This window comes from Podarcis melisellensis (genome assembly GCF_964234715.1).
Source record: "Podarcis melisellensis genome assembly, chromosome: 7".
Taxonomy (NCBI): domain Eukaryota; kingdom Metazoa; phylum Chordata; class Lepidosauria; order Squamata; family Lacertidae; genus Podarcis; species Podarcis melisellensis.
This window is the reverse complement of record NC_138539.1, coordinates 87,706,004-87,724,299: the sequence shown is the minus strand read 5'-3', so window position 1 is coordinate 87,724,299 and position 18,296 is coordinate 87,706,004. Positions and strand designations below refer to the sequence as shown.

Below are 18,296 nucleotides of genomic sequence, written 5' to 3'. Positions count from 1 at the left end.
GTGCAACAAAAACAATTTGCACTTCCTCTAGGCACAGAGTGTGTACCGTTCAGTCATATTTCCTTCTTTTCTGGGGAATGGAGGAGAATGAGCCGTGTTACCCAGACAACCTTCTATTGAGCACAGTACCCAAGACTGCTTGGGTTTTTGTCAGCTACATCATGGAAGCAAATGGAGGAGCAGACAATTGAGAATAGGAGAACAAGGCCCCCAGGAAAACAACCTCCCTCAGTTTGTATCTACTGGTTACTCTGTATTAGTAATGAATGGCAGACATTACTACAGTGTTCTGTATTAGTAATTTACGGTACTTCAGAATGTTTCTGCAGCCTTTATTCTGGGTTCCTCCTGAACTATTAGTTCTCTGAGGAAATTAGAAGCTATGCTGCCATACTTGTAACAAAAAAAGCTAATGCTATTCAACAGAAATACAGTGTCCAGATCAAGTTAAGTAATAGTCCCACTCTATTCTGCCTTGGTCAGACCACACCTGGAATACTGTGTCCAGTTTTGGGCACCGCAATTTAAGAAGGACGTTGACAAGCTGGAACATGTGCAGAGGAGGGAAACCAAGATGCTTAAGGGTCTGGAAACCAAGCCTTACGGGGACTGCTTGAAGGAGCTGTGTATGTTTAGCCTGGAAAAGAGGAGATATGATAGTCATCTACAAATACCTTAAGGGCTGTCACATGGAAGATGGAGCAAGCTTGTTTTCTCCTGCTCTGGAAGGTAGGGCCGGAGCCAGTGGGTCCATGTTACAAGAAAAGAGGTTCTGACTAAACACCAGGAAGAACTTCCTGACAGTCAGAGCTTCAGGAGGGACAGATTTAGGGCTGTGTGAACAGTGTGCATGTACTGGGCGCTGAGAGGGCCTGGTAAGCAAAGTGCAGGGAAGGTGTGAGGGCTCTGACAGGGTCCTAGAGTCCTCCTTCATTCTGTTGGAATTCTGCCATGGTCAGAGGTATGTGCCACAGCTTAGGCACCGGCAGATATTCCTTGGCGACCTCCCCGCTGCTACACTGCTGATAAGCAGCCGAGGTCTCGGCGATTCTTCTCAGATGTGTGAGAAGAACACACCGTTCTTCCTCTCTCCCCTTTGGTGTCCCCCAGGGAGGGGAAAGAAGCAGACAGAAATCTATTTACATCTTTTATTCCTGTCTTTCATATCAGTACAGAGAAAACATGTCTGCACTCCATAGCAGTTAGAATAGACTCCACCCATGTACTTCCAGTACGGGTCATATGACACACACACTGAGCTAACATCCAGTGCTCAGTACAGAATGGACTGCCCCTTTGTTTCCATGGCAACAGTCACAAACATCCTGTTTGGCTTTGCAGCCACAAGCAGCTGCCTGAGCTGCTAGAGCCTTTGCTTGCAGCAGCTTTGGTGCTTTACAATAACACATTCTTCCCAAAGCCTAGTTAGCACTTTCCCAGCTTTGGGAAGGAAGTGGAGGGCTTTAGGACCCTGCCAGAGCCCTTACGCTTCCTTACCAAAGCTGGGTGCCTCCTTACCTGTATTTGGGAAGGCAACATAAGGCCTGGAGGAGTGCGACAAATTTTGGGCACTATAGTACTCAAATTCACCACTGCCCTCGGAAGGTGGGGGCTTCTCCTTCTTTGGTTTTTAAGCAGTGGTTGGATGGCCATCTGTAATTGATACTTCAGCTGAGATTCTTGCACTGCAAGGGGTTGGACTAGATGACTCTCGAGGTCCCTTCCAACTCTACAATTCCATGGTTCCAGAAGAGGAGGAAGAGTAAGAAAGAGGTTATGGCTGTTGCTTGTGTTTGTATTACCTTCCTTTCACCAGCAGTCCCAGGCAGTGGCATAGCATGGGTTGCCAGCTCCCAGGGCCACACAATGGGGGTGGGAAGGAGGGAAACAGATGGAGTAATGCACATTTGCTGCCTAATGGTGTTCACATCACCCAGGAGATCGCAGTTGCAGAGATAAGAAAAGAAGAGTCATTCTGTTGTCTGAAGAGGTCACTTCCTGGTTTGCATGGAGAAGCTGTTTTTCAACAGAGCCCAGCAAAGCTATATTGAGGCAGTTCCAGGTGTTGAAATTCTGTGCTCACTCTACACCAGCAGAACTGAACATTAGAAACAGGAATAGGGTGGGCCCTGAAAATATATCTCTCGGGTATCAAAACTATTCCAAAGAGGTAAGTCTTCAGCATATTACAAAAGCTGCACAGTAAGGGCGCCTTCCCCCAAGTTGTGGAAGTGGGGAAAACTTCCACAACTTGGTGACTGCCACACAGAATGTCCTCTCCTGGGCTGCTGCCACCCCAAACTTCATAGGAACTACTGAGAAGGCCGCCTCTGCTGACCTTAACATCTGAAACAGTCTTCAGTACAATGGAACCTCATGTTACGTACCGTCCCCCTTGTGAACGATGCGGGTTACAAGCTCTGCTAACCCAGAAGTAGATGCTCCCAGTTGCGGCCTCTGCCCCAGGATGCAAACGGAAGTCGTGTGCCAGCAGCGCAGCAGCAACAGGAGGCACCATTAGCAAAATGCGCCTCATGTTATGAGCAGTTTCAGGTTGAGAATGGACCTCCAGAACGAATTAAGTTTGTAACTGGAGGTACCACTGTATTGTAAGGAGTGCTCTAAGAATGGACTGTAATCCATTGTTCTACAAACTTTTAAGAAGTTGAGTTCTGGTGTGGAGAAATGGAACAGTGTGACAACCCAGACAAGGCTTCTGTATTGAAAAAGCTGCTATCATGTAAGCCTCCGCCCTCCATGGCACAGGTTGCCATGACAACGTTTAGCACAGCTGAGATACCGTCTCAGTATCACTTCCCTGTCACTTCAGAGTTCTCTCCCTTCTACATGCGGCATCTGAACATCCAGTGTTAGGGCTCAGCCTGGGTGAAAAGGCCCAGCTCCTTCCACCATCCTGACTCACATGCCCCCTCATTCCTTTAGTTCAGGCACTTCTGTTCCACAAGCTCCTTTCTTTTCCATGTGGGTCAGTGCTGGGAGGGTATCCAGCTGGAATGAACAGTAGGGTGGAAACTGGAACCAGGGTCAAGCTGGGTCATGGAACTGGCAGCTAGCAAAGCCCATTCCCACAGTGTGCCCCCCAAATAGAGTCAGTCTGTGGCACTGCGACCCTTCCCAGCACAGCAACATCAGCAGCCATGTGCATTAAGCTTGCTGCCTTATTTAATTAATTAATTAAATTGTATACCACTGCATCATTTTTTAAAAAAAAATCAAAGCAGTTTACAGCAATAAAATAAAACCATACACGAAAACCCATTGAAAAAGTTAAATACAGACATCAATGAACCATTGTGGAAGGATGTTCTCTTAATTGCCTGTCTAGGCCTGGCAGAGTAGAAATGTTTCCAGCAGGTGTTTAAAAGTTGGCACAGAAGGCGCCTGCTGAATCTCTCTTGGCAGAGGATTGCACAGGACTGGGCTGATGACACAACAGGCTTGGTTTCTTGTTGCTGTCAAATGAGCCTGGCCAACTCAGGGAACCACCAGTGATGCTCCTGCGAATGGGACACAAAGGCTGTTTGATCCCTGAGGTTGTTTTCAGGCGCTCTTAAAACAAAGGGCCACTGCCAATCAGTATGTGATTTGACAGGGGGAAAATAAACACACAAAGACTGACATAAGGAAATGCAAAGTAGATAACAGGGGACTAAAGAAATGAAAAGTGGAGAAAAGAGAAGAAAAGGAGACATGTAGCTGATAGGAAAATTGAAACAGTACAGAGAAGGTTCTCCATGGTACCAATTGCTGTGTGAAATGCCAGCCTGTCTCTTCACCAGAAGCAAAACTTGCCAGAGCAGTGCCTCTGCACATTAGAGGAACAGAATGCAGGTCCTGTGAGTGGGCAGAACCAACCGACTCAAGATTGAGCACAAACACGAAGGCCCAACTAGATGAACTGAACTGCAAGTCCCACGAGTCTTTTCTTCTTCTTACGTCCATCACATACTGTAAAGTTTGTTCTGCATTGCGCTGGACCATGTTGAATCCATTTTCTGTGCATGAAAAAGAAATTGCCTCAAGCTCTCATATTTTGAGTTGCATTATATATTATTATACTGGCCTGTGGTGATGGCTTTTAATTATGGAATTGTATTTTATTATTTTTTTTGCTATTGTGTTTTTATGTTTTAAACATTTTCTATGGGCCTTCTCACAAGGGCAGGATTCCCTGCAAAATAGGTATAAATGCATTAAATAAATACGAGTGAATAAATAATATGGGGTGGAGGAAAGATCCTACATCTGATTGTAATGTGCAGCTTGAGCAGGAGTCAGCTCATATTTCTTCCGCGTTTTTATTTCCCATTGTCTCTCTTGATAGTTCCTGTCAGTGGCTTAGGATGTGTGTGGCTTAACGAGTTGCGTTCTGCCTGTGACTCTAAACCTGGCTACACCTCCAAGGCCTTCCAGACATGCTTCTCATTTGCCTGGGAGTCAAAGATGGGTGTCTGAATATCCTGAGAATATGTCCTGATAGGAAAACTGTGGACAGCGTATTTAAATCAAAATGACACTGACAACCAAGTCAAAAACATCAGCGAATATCACTTATGGTTGTCCATGTTTGTACCCCCAGGGAAATGACGTCAAAATTAACTAATTAATTATTTTGTATTTCAGCTCCATGACAAAACAGACCACCACAACAAAAGGACTTCCAGATTCCTCCATTGTCAAAGACTGCTGACCTTGGTCCCATGTGGTGAATGACATAGGCACAGTCCCACAGTCAAGAACCTTCTGTGAAGAACTGCTAACCACTGCTCCACATGACAAAATGCAGAACAGCAGCTCCTCAGGGAAGAACCTTCCAGATCCAGCCTGGTCCTCACCATGTTTGCTGTTAGCTCCTCCTAGTCAAGAAGGAATATAAGAGGGCCTGTAATGCCACTACTTAATCTATTAATGGCACTGCTCTGATTCCAAAATTAAAGCTAGATACAGAAAGTCACACTTCCATCATCTCCACAGAAAGGCAAGAAGTTGATGCAGGACAGTATCAATATAATGTAAAGGGTAAAGGACCCCTGACCATTAAGTCCAGTCATGGACGACTCGAGGGTTGCGGCGCTCATCTCGCTTTACTGGCCGAGGGAGCTGGCATTTGTCCACAGACAGTTTTTCCAGGTCATGTGGCGAGCATGACTAAGCCGCTTCTGGCGAAACCAGAGCAGCGCACGGAAACACCGTTTACCTTCCCGCCAGAGTGGTACCTATTTATCTACTTGCACTTTGTGCTTTTGAACTGCTAGGTAGACAGGAGCAGGGACCGAACAACAGGAGCTCACCCCGTCGCAGGGATTCAAACTGCCAACCTTCTGATCGGCAAGTCCTAGGCTCTGTCGTTTAATCCACAGCGCCACCCTCATCCCTTTTCAATATAATGTACTACATTTTAAAGTCTGCATAGTGACAGGAGGAGGAGATTGTTCAAACCAGATCCACTTCTTTGACATGCCCCCCAGGCATGCCCTATCTTTTAGCAAGTCATAGTCAGCTCCTTTCGGTATAGCAATGAATTTACAGGAAGAAAAAACAACACGGGCATCAATACTGCTGATTCAGCTGCCAAAGGACAAGAATCGCATACTAAGGTGAACTGGCATTCAGGTTTTGAGTTTGCTTTTGCCAAAATAGAAGGAGGGGGGCTTGCCTACTTGTGCCAAACCTCCCTGAAACTCCAGTTCTGTTTCCCAGACTTCAGTTGCTGCAGCCATGGCTTTCACTCAGAGCAGTTACAGGCGACAGTGCAAAAGTAGTCACCCCATTTTTGTGACTGCAAGGCAACCATCACCATAACCAGACAGAACCACTTAAGATCTTCACTCATGCAACAGGCAAGTGAAGAAAATGGACTGCATAGATGTACAAACATAACCTGGGGATTAATGTCTGCCATTCATGAACAATTATCCAATGTGATCAGAAGAAGTAGGACATGAGATGCAATCCTGGAGACTGCATCAATTATTATCTGCAATGTTGAAGAACTTATTTATTTTGGTATATAGCAGCTACAGCTTGGAAAATTTTGTATTTGTGTTTTGTAATCCTTTAATTTATACACATATATCCACATGTGCTTTCATTTTTAGCTGTCTATGTGTATTGTAATTATCAATTTTATTTTGTTCCACTTGGGTTCCTGTCACTTTGTGTCTTTCAGAAGCTGTTATTCAGTTGTCTATATTCCACATTCTGAAAAAGGTCATGAAGACTTTTCCAATTCTTTTCAAAGCAACATTTATATTTCAGAAGTTTTTTTCTTTTGGTCTTTCCTATCTCTCTCACCTGTAGCTGATGTGAAGGTTCTGGAAACTCAACTCGGTCATTTTTCTCTAACAAAGCATGTTTTCCAGTTCTAATAAAAGCAAATAATATACAATGAAAATGCAGTTTTTGCAAAGCAATATAGATAATATGCAGTGCTACAAAAGGCCTTCCACTTCTCAATTTACAGGGCATCATCCATCTGCAACATGGACAGCATTTGCTAGGAAAGTTAAATTTAGTCTCAGCAGAAATCCTGGCTGCAAACTCTCATGAGGCAGAAACTACAGCCACATGTCACAGAAGTACAGGGAATCCAAGAGGCTAGAGCAACAGAGAGGAAATGTGTGCTGCCAAACCAATAATCTCTAACTGACCAACCTACAGTATTTCTGCTTGAAACAGCCAATCAAATTGGAAGCTATTTTCCCTTGCAATTATGATTTGAAGTGGACTAAGTTGCTTCCTGACTGAAGCTAAGCCTACATCCCTTGCACAGGATTATATGTAAAAAAAAGAAATACAACTTTCCACCAAATTAGAAACAGACAACGCCATCAAGAGGGGAGAAGCCCATTCCTCCCCCAGTGGTGAGTAAGACACCAAGGCACTGCCTGGCCCCTGTTTGCTGCCTGCTTCATCAAATGCTGCAATGCAGTGGCATCACAATGCACTGTGTGAGCAGAGCAGTGCCTGCTGGAGGGGGTGGGGTGGGAAGGGAAGGCTGCTTACTCAGGAAGGGGCATTGCCCACTTTTTTCTGTGACATGTTGGGAGAAGGTGATCAGGCAAGGCAACCAAGCAGCCCAGGCAAGCAACAAGTACGAACAGCTAGAGGGCTCAGAAGGAACAGAGGAGGGCAACCCCAATGGTCAAAGGCCTGGAAATGATGCCTTATGAGGAACGGCTAAGGGAGCTGGGCATGTTTAGCCTGGAGAAGAGGAGGTTAAGGGGTGATATGATAGCCATGTTCAAATATATAAAAGGATGTCACATAGAGGAGGGAGAAAGGTTGTTTTCTGCTGCTCCAGAGAAGCAGACACGGAGCAATGGATCCAAACTACAAGAAAGAAGATTCCACCTAAACATTAGGAAGAACTTCCTGACAGTAAGAGCTGTTGGACAGTGGAATTTGCTGCCAAGGAGTGTGGTGGAGTCTCCTTTGGAGGTCTTTAAGCAGAGGCTTGACAATCATATGTCAGGAGTGCTCTGATGGCGTTTCCTGCTTGGCAGGGGGTTGGACTCGATGGCCCTTGTGGTCTCTTCCAACTCTATGATTCTATGAACAGCCTGGGAGATGGCTACCACTGCCCTCAGCATCTGCTGCCTGAGGCAGTCCGTTTGTTCTGCCCTACGAGAAGGCTGTCCCTCAGCGCAGCGCTACTGGGTGTCCATTTGTGTGTTCCCTGCTCCTCTTCCAGCACAACCACAAAATTGGAAGCATCAGCTTCCATCTTCAACTACCTGCAGTTTGTTGTTTTGCTTGAATGAGGACAAAGCGTCACTGCAGTTAATTTAAACCATGGTTATCTGAACAAAGATCAAACTACAGTCCCTGACCCTGGTTTGTTCAGATAAAACACAATTTAAACTAGTGCTATTTTTCTAGAAAAAGAGGTGCCAGAACTCACCATGAACGCCTCCCTTGTTCTCTTATAATGGCAATAGCGTCCACCTGAGTTCCGGCTGGGGGAAAAGCCCTGGTTTATTCTAACCACATTTCCCAGTTCAGTTAAAATGTCATGTTGTGGCTCAGAACTTTCCAAACTGTATGTTGCAACACGTTAGTGTGTTGGCTGCAGTGTGCAGGTGTGTCACATAACATTCCTTGCTCTCCTAACCTCTGGTTTGCTAGTAAAACTGAATTACTGTGTTGCGAAATGATGCAAAATTGAATTATTGTGTTGCAGAATGATGCATGTCCATAAACTGTGTCCCCAACTTTAAAAGTTTGGAAAGCTCTGTTGTGGCTAGTTGAGAACAGAAATGAATGCTTGCAGCCACCTCCTTGCAGCTGCTCTAGGGGCTCATATACATAACACTAAACTATGGTTTAGCATTATATATAAAGAAGATCACTGACACTTTAGACATGCTCTAAAGAGGAAAAATATCTGCAGGTCAAGATAAAAGGGCCAGATCTAATTTTAACACTTAGGGAGCATGTCAGAAGAAGGGCCTAGTTATTCACCTGTCAGCTTGGGAATCAGAAGTTGCTTGTATAACTGTCTTTTAATTTTTGATGTAAGTATGTACTCAGAGAAATTAAATATTTTTTAAAGGAAAATCCAACCCGTGTTGGGCATTTCTCCTTTGTCTTTGGAACCACACATAGAAAGTTTTAATGAAAGGGCTAGTGCTGTGCTGTTTTTATTGTAATTACCCTTGTGTTTTTAATACTTTATATAGTTTTAATTCAATCAATGTTTAATTAATAGTTTTAAATGACTGTTTATTTCCCCAATGTTTTTAGTTGCTGGTATTTTTGTCTGTAAGGCGCCTTGAGTCCCTGTCAGGGAAAAAGGTGGGGTAAAAGTAAATATATATTTAAAAAGTGGCACGGTTATTGCCTCTTCTCCTGCACTAGAACCCAAACGGGGATGCAAAAACTCCTTAAGCATCTGATCAATCATTTGCTCAAGTGATCCTCTGAGGAGGGGTGGCTGTGTGCCCAGCACATGTTGCCCCATGCGCATGGGAAAGTATGTTCTGGCCACACCCTCTGCTGGCAAAAGGCCCCTGGAGCATTGCCCAAGGGGGAATTTGGAGCACAGGCCAGAAATGGCCAGGCCACCTCTGGCCTAAAGGATGGCTGCATGAGGTGCCTGTGAAATACTGGGCAAGATCCAACATCACACCAGTAGATGTGACAGAGCTTCATCCTCTCCTCCCCCCTCCACCCCCCCCCAGGCTTCTCCAGAGGGAAACCTACAACAAATAAATATTCCCAGATCATGGTATTTCTGGTACCAGTAGGAACAATAATCTTTCAGGAGAACATGAATCCAGGGAGGAGTTTCCAGTAAAAACAGGATCTAGAGGCATTATTTAAAAATATAAAGTATTTGGGTAATTGTTGTGGAGGGAAGTAAAGGACTGTAATGCTCAATTGATTAACTGAGGAATTGTTAAAGATTGCTCATGACTGGACAGGTAGCATCATCAGGCTACAGATTTCTACAGAGAATTAGTCACAACTCCTAAAAGGTCTAATATTTAATACATTTCACAATTCTTACAAAACTTTAACCTTTCTAAACTTTCCCTCTCATATAGTATGAAGTATCCTGGGCATATAGGCTTTTGTAAATTTATTCTGATATGTTAGCTCCTGATCTGTTTCAAACTATCCATGAGGCAAACACAGCTGGTTGCAGGGCCAGCAAAAGACATTTTGGCACCTGAGGCAAACCACAAAATGGCACACACACCCTTCGCCACCAGGGAAGGGGGGGGATGAATATCAATATCAGGAACAAAGGAAAAGGAAAGATCAACACTGCCCCTGTGGATCCTGCCACAAAGCGGTCCCCTCAGCTTGCCTCTTGGGTGGGCCGGCCCTGGCTGGCTGCCACCACAGCTTTTATGGCCTCGTTTCGTGTTGCCAGCTTCCCAAGGCTCCTCCTGTCAACTAAAGGGAGAGCCCAAGGGTTGCTGCTGAAGCCACAGGTTCAACAATCCTGGGATCTTGTCACTTTGGGGGCGACATTAAATCCCTATCCTGTGTCAAAGAAAGATAGAACTTTCTTTATGTACGCTACAGCAGCAGCAAGAATACTCATCGCAAAGCATTGGAAGACACAAGACCTACCCACTCTGGAAGAATGGCAGATGCAAGTAATGGATTATATGGAAATGGCGGAAATGACTGGCAGATTCCGAGATCAGGGAGAAGAGTTGGTGGAAGAAGACTGGAGGAAATTTAAAATTTATTTACAGAAATATTGTAAAAAATTTTGAACGTTGATGACATTGAAATGAACTGAAGGGGTTCTAGCAACAAGGGGAAAAAAATAAGATTGGATTGATAACAGATAAATTAATTGGATATGAATTTGCTGAACAATTTTTTAAAAGGGATACAAAAAAGGGAGGCGTGAGGAAGTCAGGAAAATAGGTGAATCAAAGATGAGAATTTAAAAAGAGGGATTTTTCTTTTTTCTTTTTGTGTATCTTTTGTGTATTTTTTGTGTTTTTCTTGTGTTTTTTCTTTTTTCTGTATGTTGTTATTTTTAAAACTTAATAAAATATTATATTAATAAATAAATAAATAAATCCCTATCCTGGCCCCCAAATGCAGGGTGATCAAGCTGTCCCACACCTCGCCTGCAGCCCAGTTTGTTTAAAAATAAATGTTTTCAATGTTGGCAGAACACAAATAAAGAGGAAGACAATCCCTTGTGTGTTTTGGATCTGCCTCTCCCTTAGAAGGCAATGGGACTCCCAAGGTATACATGTAACCCCCCCCCCTCTTTTTTTTTTAAATTGTCCAGGGTGACTTTATCACATCACTTCTCTGAATATTTTCATTGCTCTCGGTGTCTGGCTTGAAGAGGACACAAATAATTCCCCCCCCCGAGTGGTAGGGAGGGGGGTTGGAGAGTATCTGTAGGGTTTCTTTGGATACCTGTGAGAGCCAGTGTGGTGTAGTGGTTAGAGTGTTGGACTCGGACTGTGGGGACCCAGCTTCAAACACCCCCCCTCAGCCAGGAAGCTCCCTGGGTGACCTTGGGCCAGTCATGCTCTCTTGGTGCATCCTACCTCACAGGTTGTCATGAGGCTGAAACAGGGAAAGGGGGGGTTCTGTAGTGCACCTCAGTGCCTTGAATGAAAGGTGCATTATATTTCTAACTCTTTTATCCCTCGATCCTTAAATAGGAAAGTTTTAAAGACACGTGTGTGATTGCTTCTGAATGTCCAATCCCCCTCATCACTAAAGGAAATAAAAAGGTAAAATGTGAAAGAATTCAGGCAGCTCCTTGCAAACTTCCTTCTCCTTCACCCAAAAATTAAAATTGGAAAATGGGTGTCTTTGTGAAAGGCTTCACAGAGCCCTCCCCATCCCTTCACAGCTCCACCCACATATACATGCCCCAGCAGCAGCAATAATCTCAAAAATACATGGATAACAATATATTGTTTCTCTGTATTGCTTCAAAAGCATCTTAAATCAAAAGGCTGCTGGGTGGGTGAGGGAGGAGGGAAGAGGCGCCACAAAACCATAAGAGCAAAACCAATCCAAGCAAAAAGAGACCCTGCAACCAGGGCACACAGCTGGCTGCCAACAAATAATCTGCAAGTATATCATCCACCCCAAACTCCACTTTTCCACCAATGCAAACACAGGCAGAGAAAGCAGCACTAGCAGGCCTAGCTTGTCCGTGAGGCAGACTGAGGCAGGCAGCAAGGGGCAACTCTACAGGCACACCCACCCACCCATGCAAAGGCATGCATGACAAAGTTCTGTGGTGGCTGTACACACATGCCGTGGGGCATGCGCGTATCTCGCACACAAGCCACAGGACATCTGCATGATACGCCAACATGCCCTGCCATGCACACAAGCATGCTGCAGGGCATGCTGATGTCATGCGCGCATGCCACAGGGTGTGTGCACATGGCGTGTTGACATCGCACGGCCCCCTCAATCATGGGGGCAAAGTGGCATGTGTCAATGCCACCCACGGGCATCATTGCAGCCTGAGAAGTAAGGGGAAGTGGCTACAGCAGCTTCTGGGTTCCAGCAAGATCTTCTGAGGCCTTCCCGTGGGGCTCTTGTCAAACCTGGCGCACAAAAATCACTGGCGCACAAAATGCAGAAGCCCATAGCATCACCTCTATGTACCTCAAATGCACATGACTTCCCTCTGCATATCACCATGACAGACAAGAAACAGAATGGCAGAAATGGTCTGGACCTGAAAAGAAGCCAGACCATAAAAGGTGACTTAGCCCTGGATCAAAACTATACTACCCGCCCCCAATTCTCTCTAGGAATACAAGATCTCCCCTGGGGTCTGCTCAACATTGCTTTGTAACATTTTACAAGAAAAATCCCAGGCAATAAAGATTCTTGTGAGTTTGCTTGAGAACTACTCAACACTTTGGACACAAAGGCTGCACATAGCAGAGTTCATGATGATCTGGCCCAGGAGTTGGAACAGAGGGAAGTTCTGAGGGGGAGACTGAGTGCAGAAACCAGTCCTGGTAAGTTCCCTAGAAGACCCTAAGCCTCCTAGCACTCCCAGGAGAGAAAAAATCCCAGAAGCCAGCAATGTCTTCACCTGTGTAGCCATAGCAGGCAGTCCATACCTTTCTCCTCCAACTCTTTCCCAGGGGCAGCTCCCTATCACACTACCTTCAGGGGCAGTGACCTGCCCAGGTCTGTAAAAGGTAGCACCTGAGGAACATCTATTTTAAGCACCAACAATTCCCCCAGTGTGGGGAAGGGGAGCTTCAAACACCAATCTGACAGCAAAACTACTTGAAACAGTCTTCTCCCAACCAGGTGTTCTCCACATGTTTTAGCTACCACTCCCATCATCTCTGACCATGGGCAGAAAACATCTGGAGAGTAGAGACTGAGGAAGGCTCTCCACTGACTCCAGATGATTGCTTGAGGAACACTAGCTCTTGAGTGCCATGACTCTGAGCTCCACACTGAGCTGACCATGGTCCTGCTCTGCTTGCAGCCAGCCTGGCTGGCCCTACCCCATTCCATAGTGAGCTGGCCATGGTCCTGCTCTCCCACCCCACATTGAGTGTTACCTGTGCAGCCTCAGGCCCCAGCCAAGAAAGGAGATCATAAACGTTGACAGCACAGTAAATAGGTTAACACTATAAGCAAAGCTGTGGGCATTCAAAACATCCAAATGCACCAATTATTTTATAATGGCATCATTTAATATAATAGGAGAACATGTCTTCGTCCTGGCACAAGAGGATTGTGGGATCCAGAACAATGTTCAAATGAGCAATGAATCCTACATCCCATGACTTCTGAGGAGGTCTAGTCCTGAGCAGGACAGAATTATAGGCATCTGTGAACATCACTCCACTGGTTCAAGGGTAGAGAAGACGCCCGTTACAGCAATTCACCTTATAATGAAGTGCGAGATAAAAGGGAGGGGATGTTGCAATCTGCACCATGGCTGTGCTGAGAAAGTGCTCCTGATAACCCCACAGAGTGTTTTAGCTAGAAGGCATTCCTTCAAACCGTTAAAGTGCAAATATAAACTTCCTTTTACACTGAGCCGTTTTCGCAGAATTAACTTGTGATTTCTCAGATTAAAAATGCATAGGATGAGCCCTTTCCTAATATAAGAGGAAAAAATGTGTTAGTTGGTGGTGTGTCCCCCAATTTTTAGTCCTCTTACATTAATCTATCACTGGCTTTCTTAATTTTATCTGCTGCATTTTTGTGAATAAGCGGATGGATATGCCAAACTTTCAGCTAATCAGAAGCATGGAAAAAGAGGAGTGATGACTTATTCTCAGGGTACCTGCTGTAGTTCAACCGTTTCCAGTTATAAAAGCTTGCCACAGATCCCGATGGGAAATGTTGGTCTTCAACATTCCTTCTCTATCACAGAGAACAAAATTAATCAATCAGATATCCAGAGCCAAAACTTATATCTGGGAACCGAAACATTCACATATATGACTTCTGTCTCTAATGGACAATTCATCAGCTTCAGAGTATTAATATTCACCTTCATTCCTTGCTGGCAACTGAAACTCCAAAGGAACTTTTAAAAATCATTATTAAGTGAAGAACCATCTTAATTGCTATTATCAGTTCTCTTGTATGGCAAAGTACTAACTCTGGAAGTATATAGGTAAAAAAGGGTGAGGAGAACTTTTATTACATACATCTGTATGACTGGCATGCTACAAAGCTCTTAATGAATAAATGATCCAATTAACCCAATGAATGCCCATGTGCTGTCAATTAGAACAGCTTGCTCATACATTCTTTATGTTATAAAGATTGTCCCCGGGGAATTCTGTATTATTCATGAGAGTGTATGTTGAAATTTCATAATAGCAAAGATGTTCAGGGGAGAGAAATTATGGAGACTGTGGGTGTTAATCACTTTGAACAATATAAGTACTGAAAAGTCATAGTTAAATATCAGGAAGCAGCAATAATCGTAAACAGTCCAGCCCGTTGCTTTAATGGAATAATGTTTGACACTGATTAATTTTGATTTGATTGTGCCCTTCAAACTATTATACACTTTCTAAGCAAAGTATTTGCATAAGAAGATCACAATGAAACATCAATAAAACCAACTCAAAAACCCAAGACTTCCTTGTCCCCCTCCCAAAATCCCAAGGCAGAAAGAGAAGTGAATGGGAGCAGCTGGGGCAGAGAGCACCCCAGGACTGGCCGGCATGAAGCCATTTTCACCTGACATATACAGTGAATGTCTGTGCAGGAAGGCCTCTTCCCAGGAAAGACAGTCCTAAAGCTGAGTGGAAACAACCCTATTAGCACTTTTATCAAAGTCACTTTGAGGTTCTACTAAATCAAGAGGTATCTACATTTTTTTACAGTACTGTACTGTATATAAATAAATGGCACCTAAGCCACCAAAAGCTATATTGTGGCTTGAACTGGACAAGTTTGAAGAGGAGAACCAGAAATTCTCTATTACTTGGTTAAAAACCTGTTCATTTCATCATGGCTTCCTTAGATTAAAAGAGAATGAAGCTAAATCAGCCATCCAATCCAAACTAGCCAACACATGTTTACGTGGAAGTAAGACGCACTTTGTTCAGTAGAGCTTACCGTCTCAACTAAGCATGCATAGACTTACAGCTTTAGAATATGTCAGTTCCCTTTTAAGCTACAGTCCCTTGCTTCCAGGTCAACACATGTGCAACCAAGTTGTACAATCCATTACTTAGGAGTTTCTGTTATTTCAACTGCCTTGAGCTTCTGGGGTTAGATAGTTCAGAAAAATCTGCCAACCTACGGCCAGTCAGCTCACACCACAATCATTCCTGGAACCACACAGTAAAACAGGCCACCCAAAAATACAAATATGAACCACTGCTTCATTTTCCAGATGATCATTTTAAATATACACTTTTTATCTTAAAAAAAAGAAAAACCCCTAAAGGGAAGCACAAAAAAATAATTAGGCTCAAAAGGAGGCTATGGGAAGCACAGAGGGCTTTTACTTGGGAAGAATGTTCTAATGTTCTGCAGTTTATAAATTATCTGCATTAGAAAATGTTTCTGTCTGCCACAGGCATGCATTGCATCAGAGGACATCATTTCAGAGTTGGAGAAGGAAAAGCAAGGAGTGAAAGGGGTTAAAGCCTCACTCCACCGGTGCTGATGTTCTATCTAACCAAATTTGGAAGTCCACAATGCCTGGTTGCTTAAAAAAAACCTCATCAGGCTAGATCTAAGCATCTGTTGTGGCCCTAACTCAGGCGCTTCCTTGACCCTAAGGGGGTGGGGTGCGACAACACCTTAGTTGTATCCCCTTAATCGCCTGCACCCAGCAGAGAGACCTCTTCGCTCTTCAGTGAGAGGAGCCAGCATCTGCCCTGCCAGCCTCACAAGCAAAAGAAACGTGGCTCCTGACAAAATCCAAACTTTCCTGTGAAATGCACCATAAAATCTGCAAAACCCGGGGCCACACAAACTCCAGAGCGGCAAACCAGCATCTGCAGCAGAAGCACGCGCCCCAAGAAGCGCCCTTTTCCGCTCAGAAAGAAAGACGGCAGAAAGGATTTCCCCGCAAAAGACGCGGCCACGGGCTGCCCCAGGCCAGCTGTTTTCTCTGGAGAAACGCGAAGCGGCTCAAAGCAACAAATGGAGCCATTTAACACCCAGGGATGGGGGAGCAGAGGGGGGGGCGTTGTTTACATAAGAAAGTTGCTGCTGGCGATGCCTTACACAACGGAGCGCAGCCTGCGCCAAGAGGGGCGCCCGGGGCAAGGCGGGCAGCAGCGCCCCCGGCCTCCTTCTCCACCCGACCCGCCCCCTCAAGGACGGCTGCGGGGTTCAGGGCGCCCGTCCAGGAGGCCGAGGCCCCGACAGGCGCCCGGGCGCCCTCCCCGGCTGCGCCCCGCTCGCCAATGCAGCACTGCAGAGGAGCGCCGCCGGAATAGCCGGCCTTGCGCAGGGCCGTCGGGCACCTGCCGCCCCCTCCCTGGGCCACACGCCCCCCTCGAGGCTCACCGCAGTCGGCGCACAGGATGCGGCCCACGTCCTTCTTGAGGTTCTTGCCGCTGGTGTCGAGCGGGGCGAAGGAGGTCTTGAAGACGAGCGGCTGCTCGGTGGGCTCCAGGAAGAAGATGTAGCGGTGGTTGCGCTTGACTTTGGAGCAGGGCGCGGGCGCGGAGCCCACGCGGATGAGCTGCTCGCGCTGCAGGCCGCCGCTGTTGAGGGGCCACAGGTCCAGCACCTTCACCAGGATGCCCGGCGGGGGCGGCGGGGGGCCGTCGGCGCCCTCCTCGGCCCGGCTCCCGTTGCCCGTCGGGGCGGCGGCGGCGGGCAGCGCCTGCACCTTGCCCTCCAGCACCACGGCCGCCGAGTACGCCTGGTCCTGCACCGAGCGCAGGCTGGGCGAGTAGCAGGCCAGCGACACGCCGAAGAGCAGCACGCACAAGCCGGGCGCCGCCGTCGCAGCCCGCCGCATGCCGAGGCAGCCCCGGAGCCGCCCGCGCACCAGGCCGCTCCTCCGCCGCCGCCGCCGCCGCCGCGCCGCGCCCAGCTGCTCCTGCGCCCGCCGCCGCTGCTGCCGCACTGAGCCGTCCGTCGCCGCCCAGGCGCCGCACCGCGAGGCAGCAGCAGCAGACCTGCCGCATCTGGCCAGGCCATGGGGGGACGCCGCCGCCGCCGCCGCCGCGGCTCCAGCGCCAGAACCGGAAGCGGCGTAAGCTGGGGGGGGACCGGCCAGGAGCGGCGGAGGGGCCGCGGATCCCGCCCCTGCCCTCGGGGCTCCCGCGCCGGAGGAGGAGGAGGAGGAGGGCGGCGGGGCAGGGGAGCGAGAGCCGGGCACCGGGGCGGCGGAGGGCGCGCCTACCCCATCTCCGCCCCCACCAGCCCCCCCCCCGCGCGCCTCCCTCCGCGGGGATTCCGCGGGCGCCCCCTCGACGGCCACCTCCCCGCCAGGTAGAAAAGCCCGCCCGGCAGGCGGAGCCGCGCCGGGGTCGGCGGACGTCGCTGCTCCGGCGGCGCGGGAGCCCCCCGGGGGGCGGGCCAGCCCTGGCCGTCTCTCCGCGGCGGGCGCCTCTTCCGCGGCTCGGCAGCCCCGCAAAGGCCTCGGGAGGGGGCGCCGGCAGCCGCTGGCGGGGCGAGATGTGCAGCGCGGGGCTTTTCCTTCCAAGCGCGCGAGAAAGGATCCCGCGTGTCTGCATCTGTTGCGGGCAAGCGAAGATTCTCTTGGGCTTCGGTGGCTGATCGACCAGAGAATGAGAACCCAGCGGGATACTTTGGGAGTTCGAGGACCAGCCTTGAACCTGTCGCGAAGGGAGGTTGGCAACAGGTCTTACTTACTTACTTACTTACTTACTTACTTACTTACTTACTTTAAAAAAAAATGTTTATGGGAATTCCCCTGGAAAGAGTATACCTAGACCAGGCCCACCATGAAGCCCTGATGTGCTCCTTGGAGACTGCCCCCCCCTGCTGCCTCCACAGCAGGCTCTCAGTGGTTGGAGATGCTACTGGCCTCCTCCCACTCCCAGGGAGGAAATGGTGGGGGCTGCCTCCTGGGCGCTGCTTCCACTGAGCCTGACGCAGAATGTGTGCCCCTGCAATGGCCTTTGGTGTAGATCTTGGCTCAGTCCTTCTTCCCTGGTGATTTGCCTCAGGTGCCAAAATGTCTTGGGCCGCCCAGCCCAGATTTAGGGGGAGGGGGTGATGTAGGCTGGCATTCTGATGCCAGCAATGTCATGTGGACTCTGCAAAATAAAAACCGATGAAAGAAAGATTTGTGCATGAGGAACCCTGATCCCACAGGAAGCACCAGCCTGGGA

General features: G+C 47.5%; 1 protein-coding gene across 3 annotated transcripts in view; it reads right to left on the bottom strand.

The window, feature by feature from the left end:
- Positions 1-16,956, bottom strand: part of NRG2 (neuregulin 2) — a 140,652-nt gene extending 123,696 nt beyond the window's left edge. For all 3 annotated transcript variants that reach the window (XM_081917803.1, XM_081917802.1, XM_081917804.1), the window contains exon 1: positions 16,495-16,956. In XM_081917803.1, coding sequence (XP_081773929.1) covers positions 16,495-16,954 — 460 coding nt within the window. In that variant the 5' untranslated portion in view covers positions 16,955-16,956. The remainder of the gene's footprint in view (positions 1-16,494) is intronic.
- Positions 16,957-18,296: the final 1,340 nt, after the last annotated feature.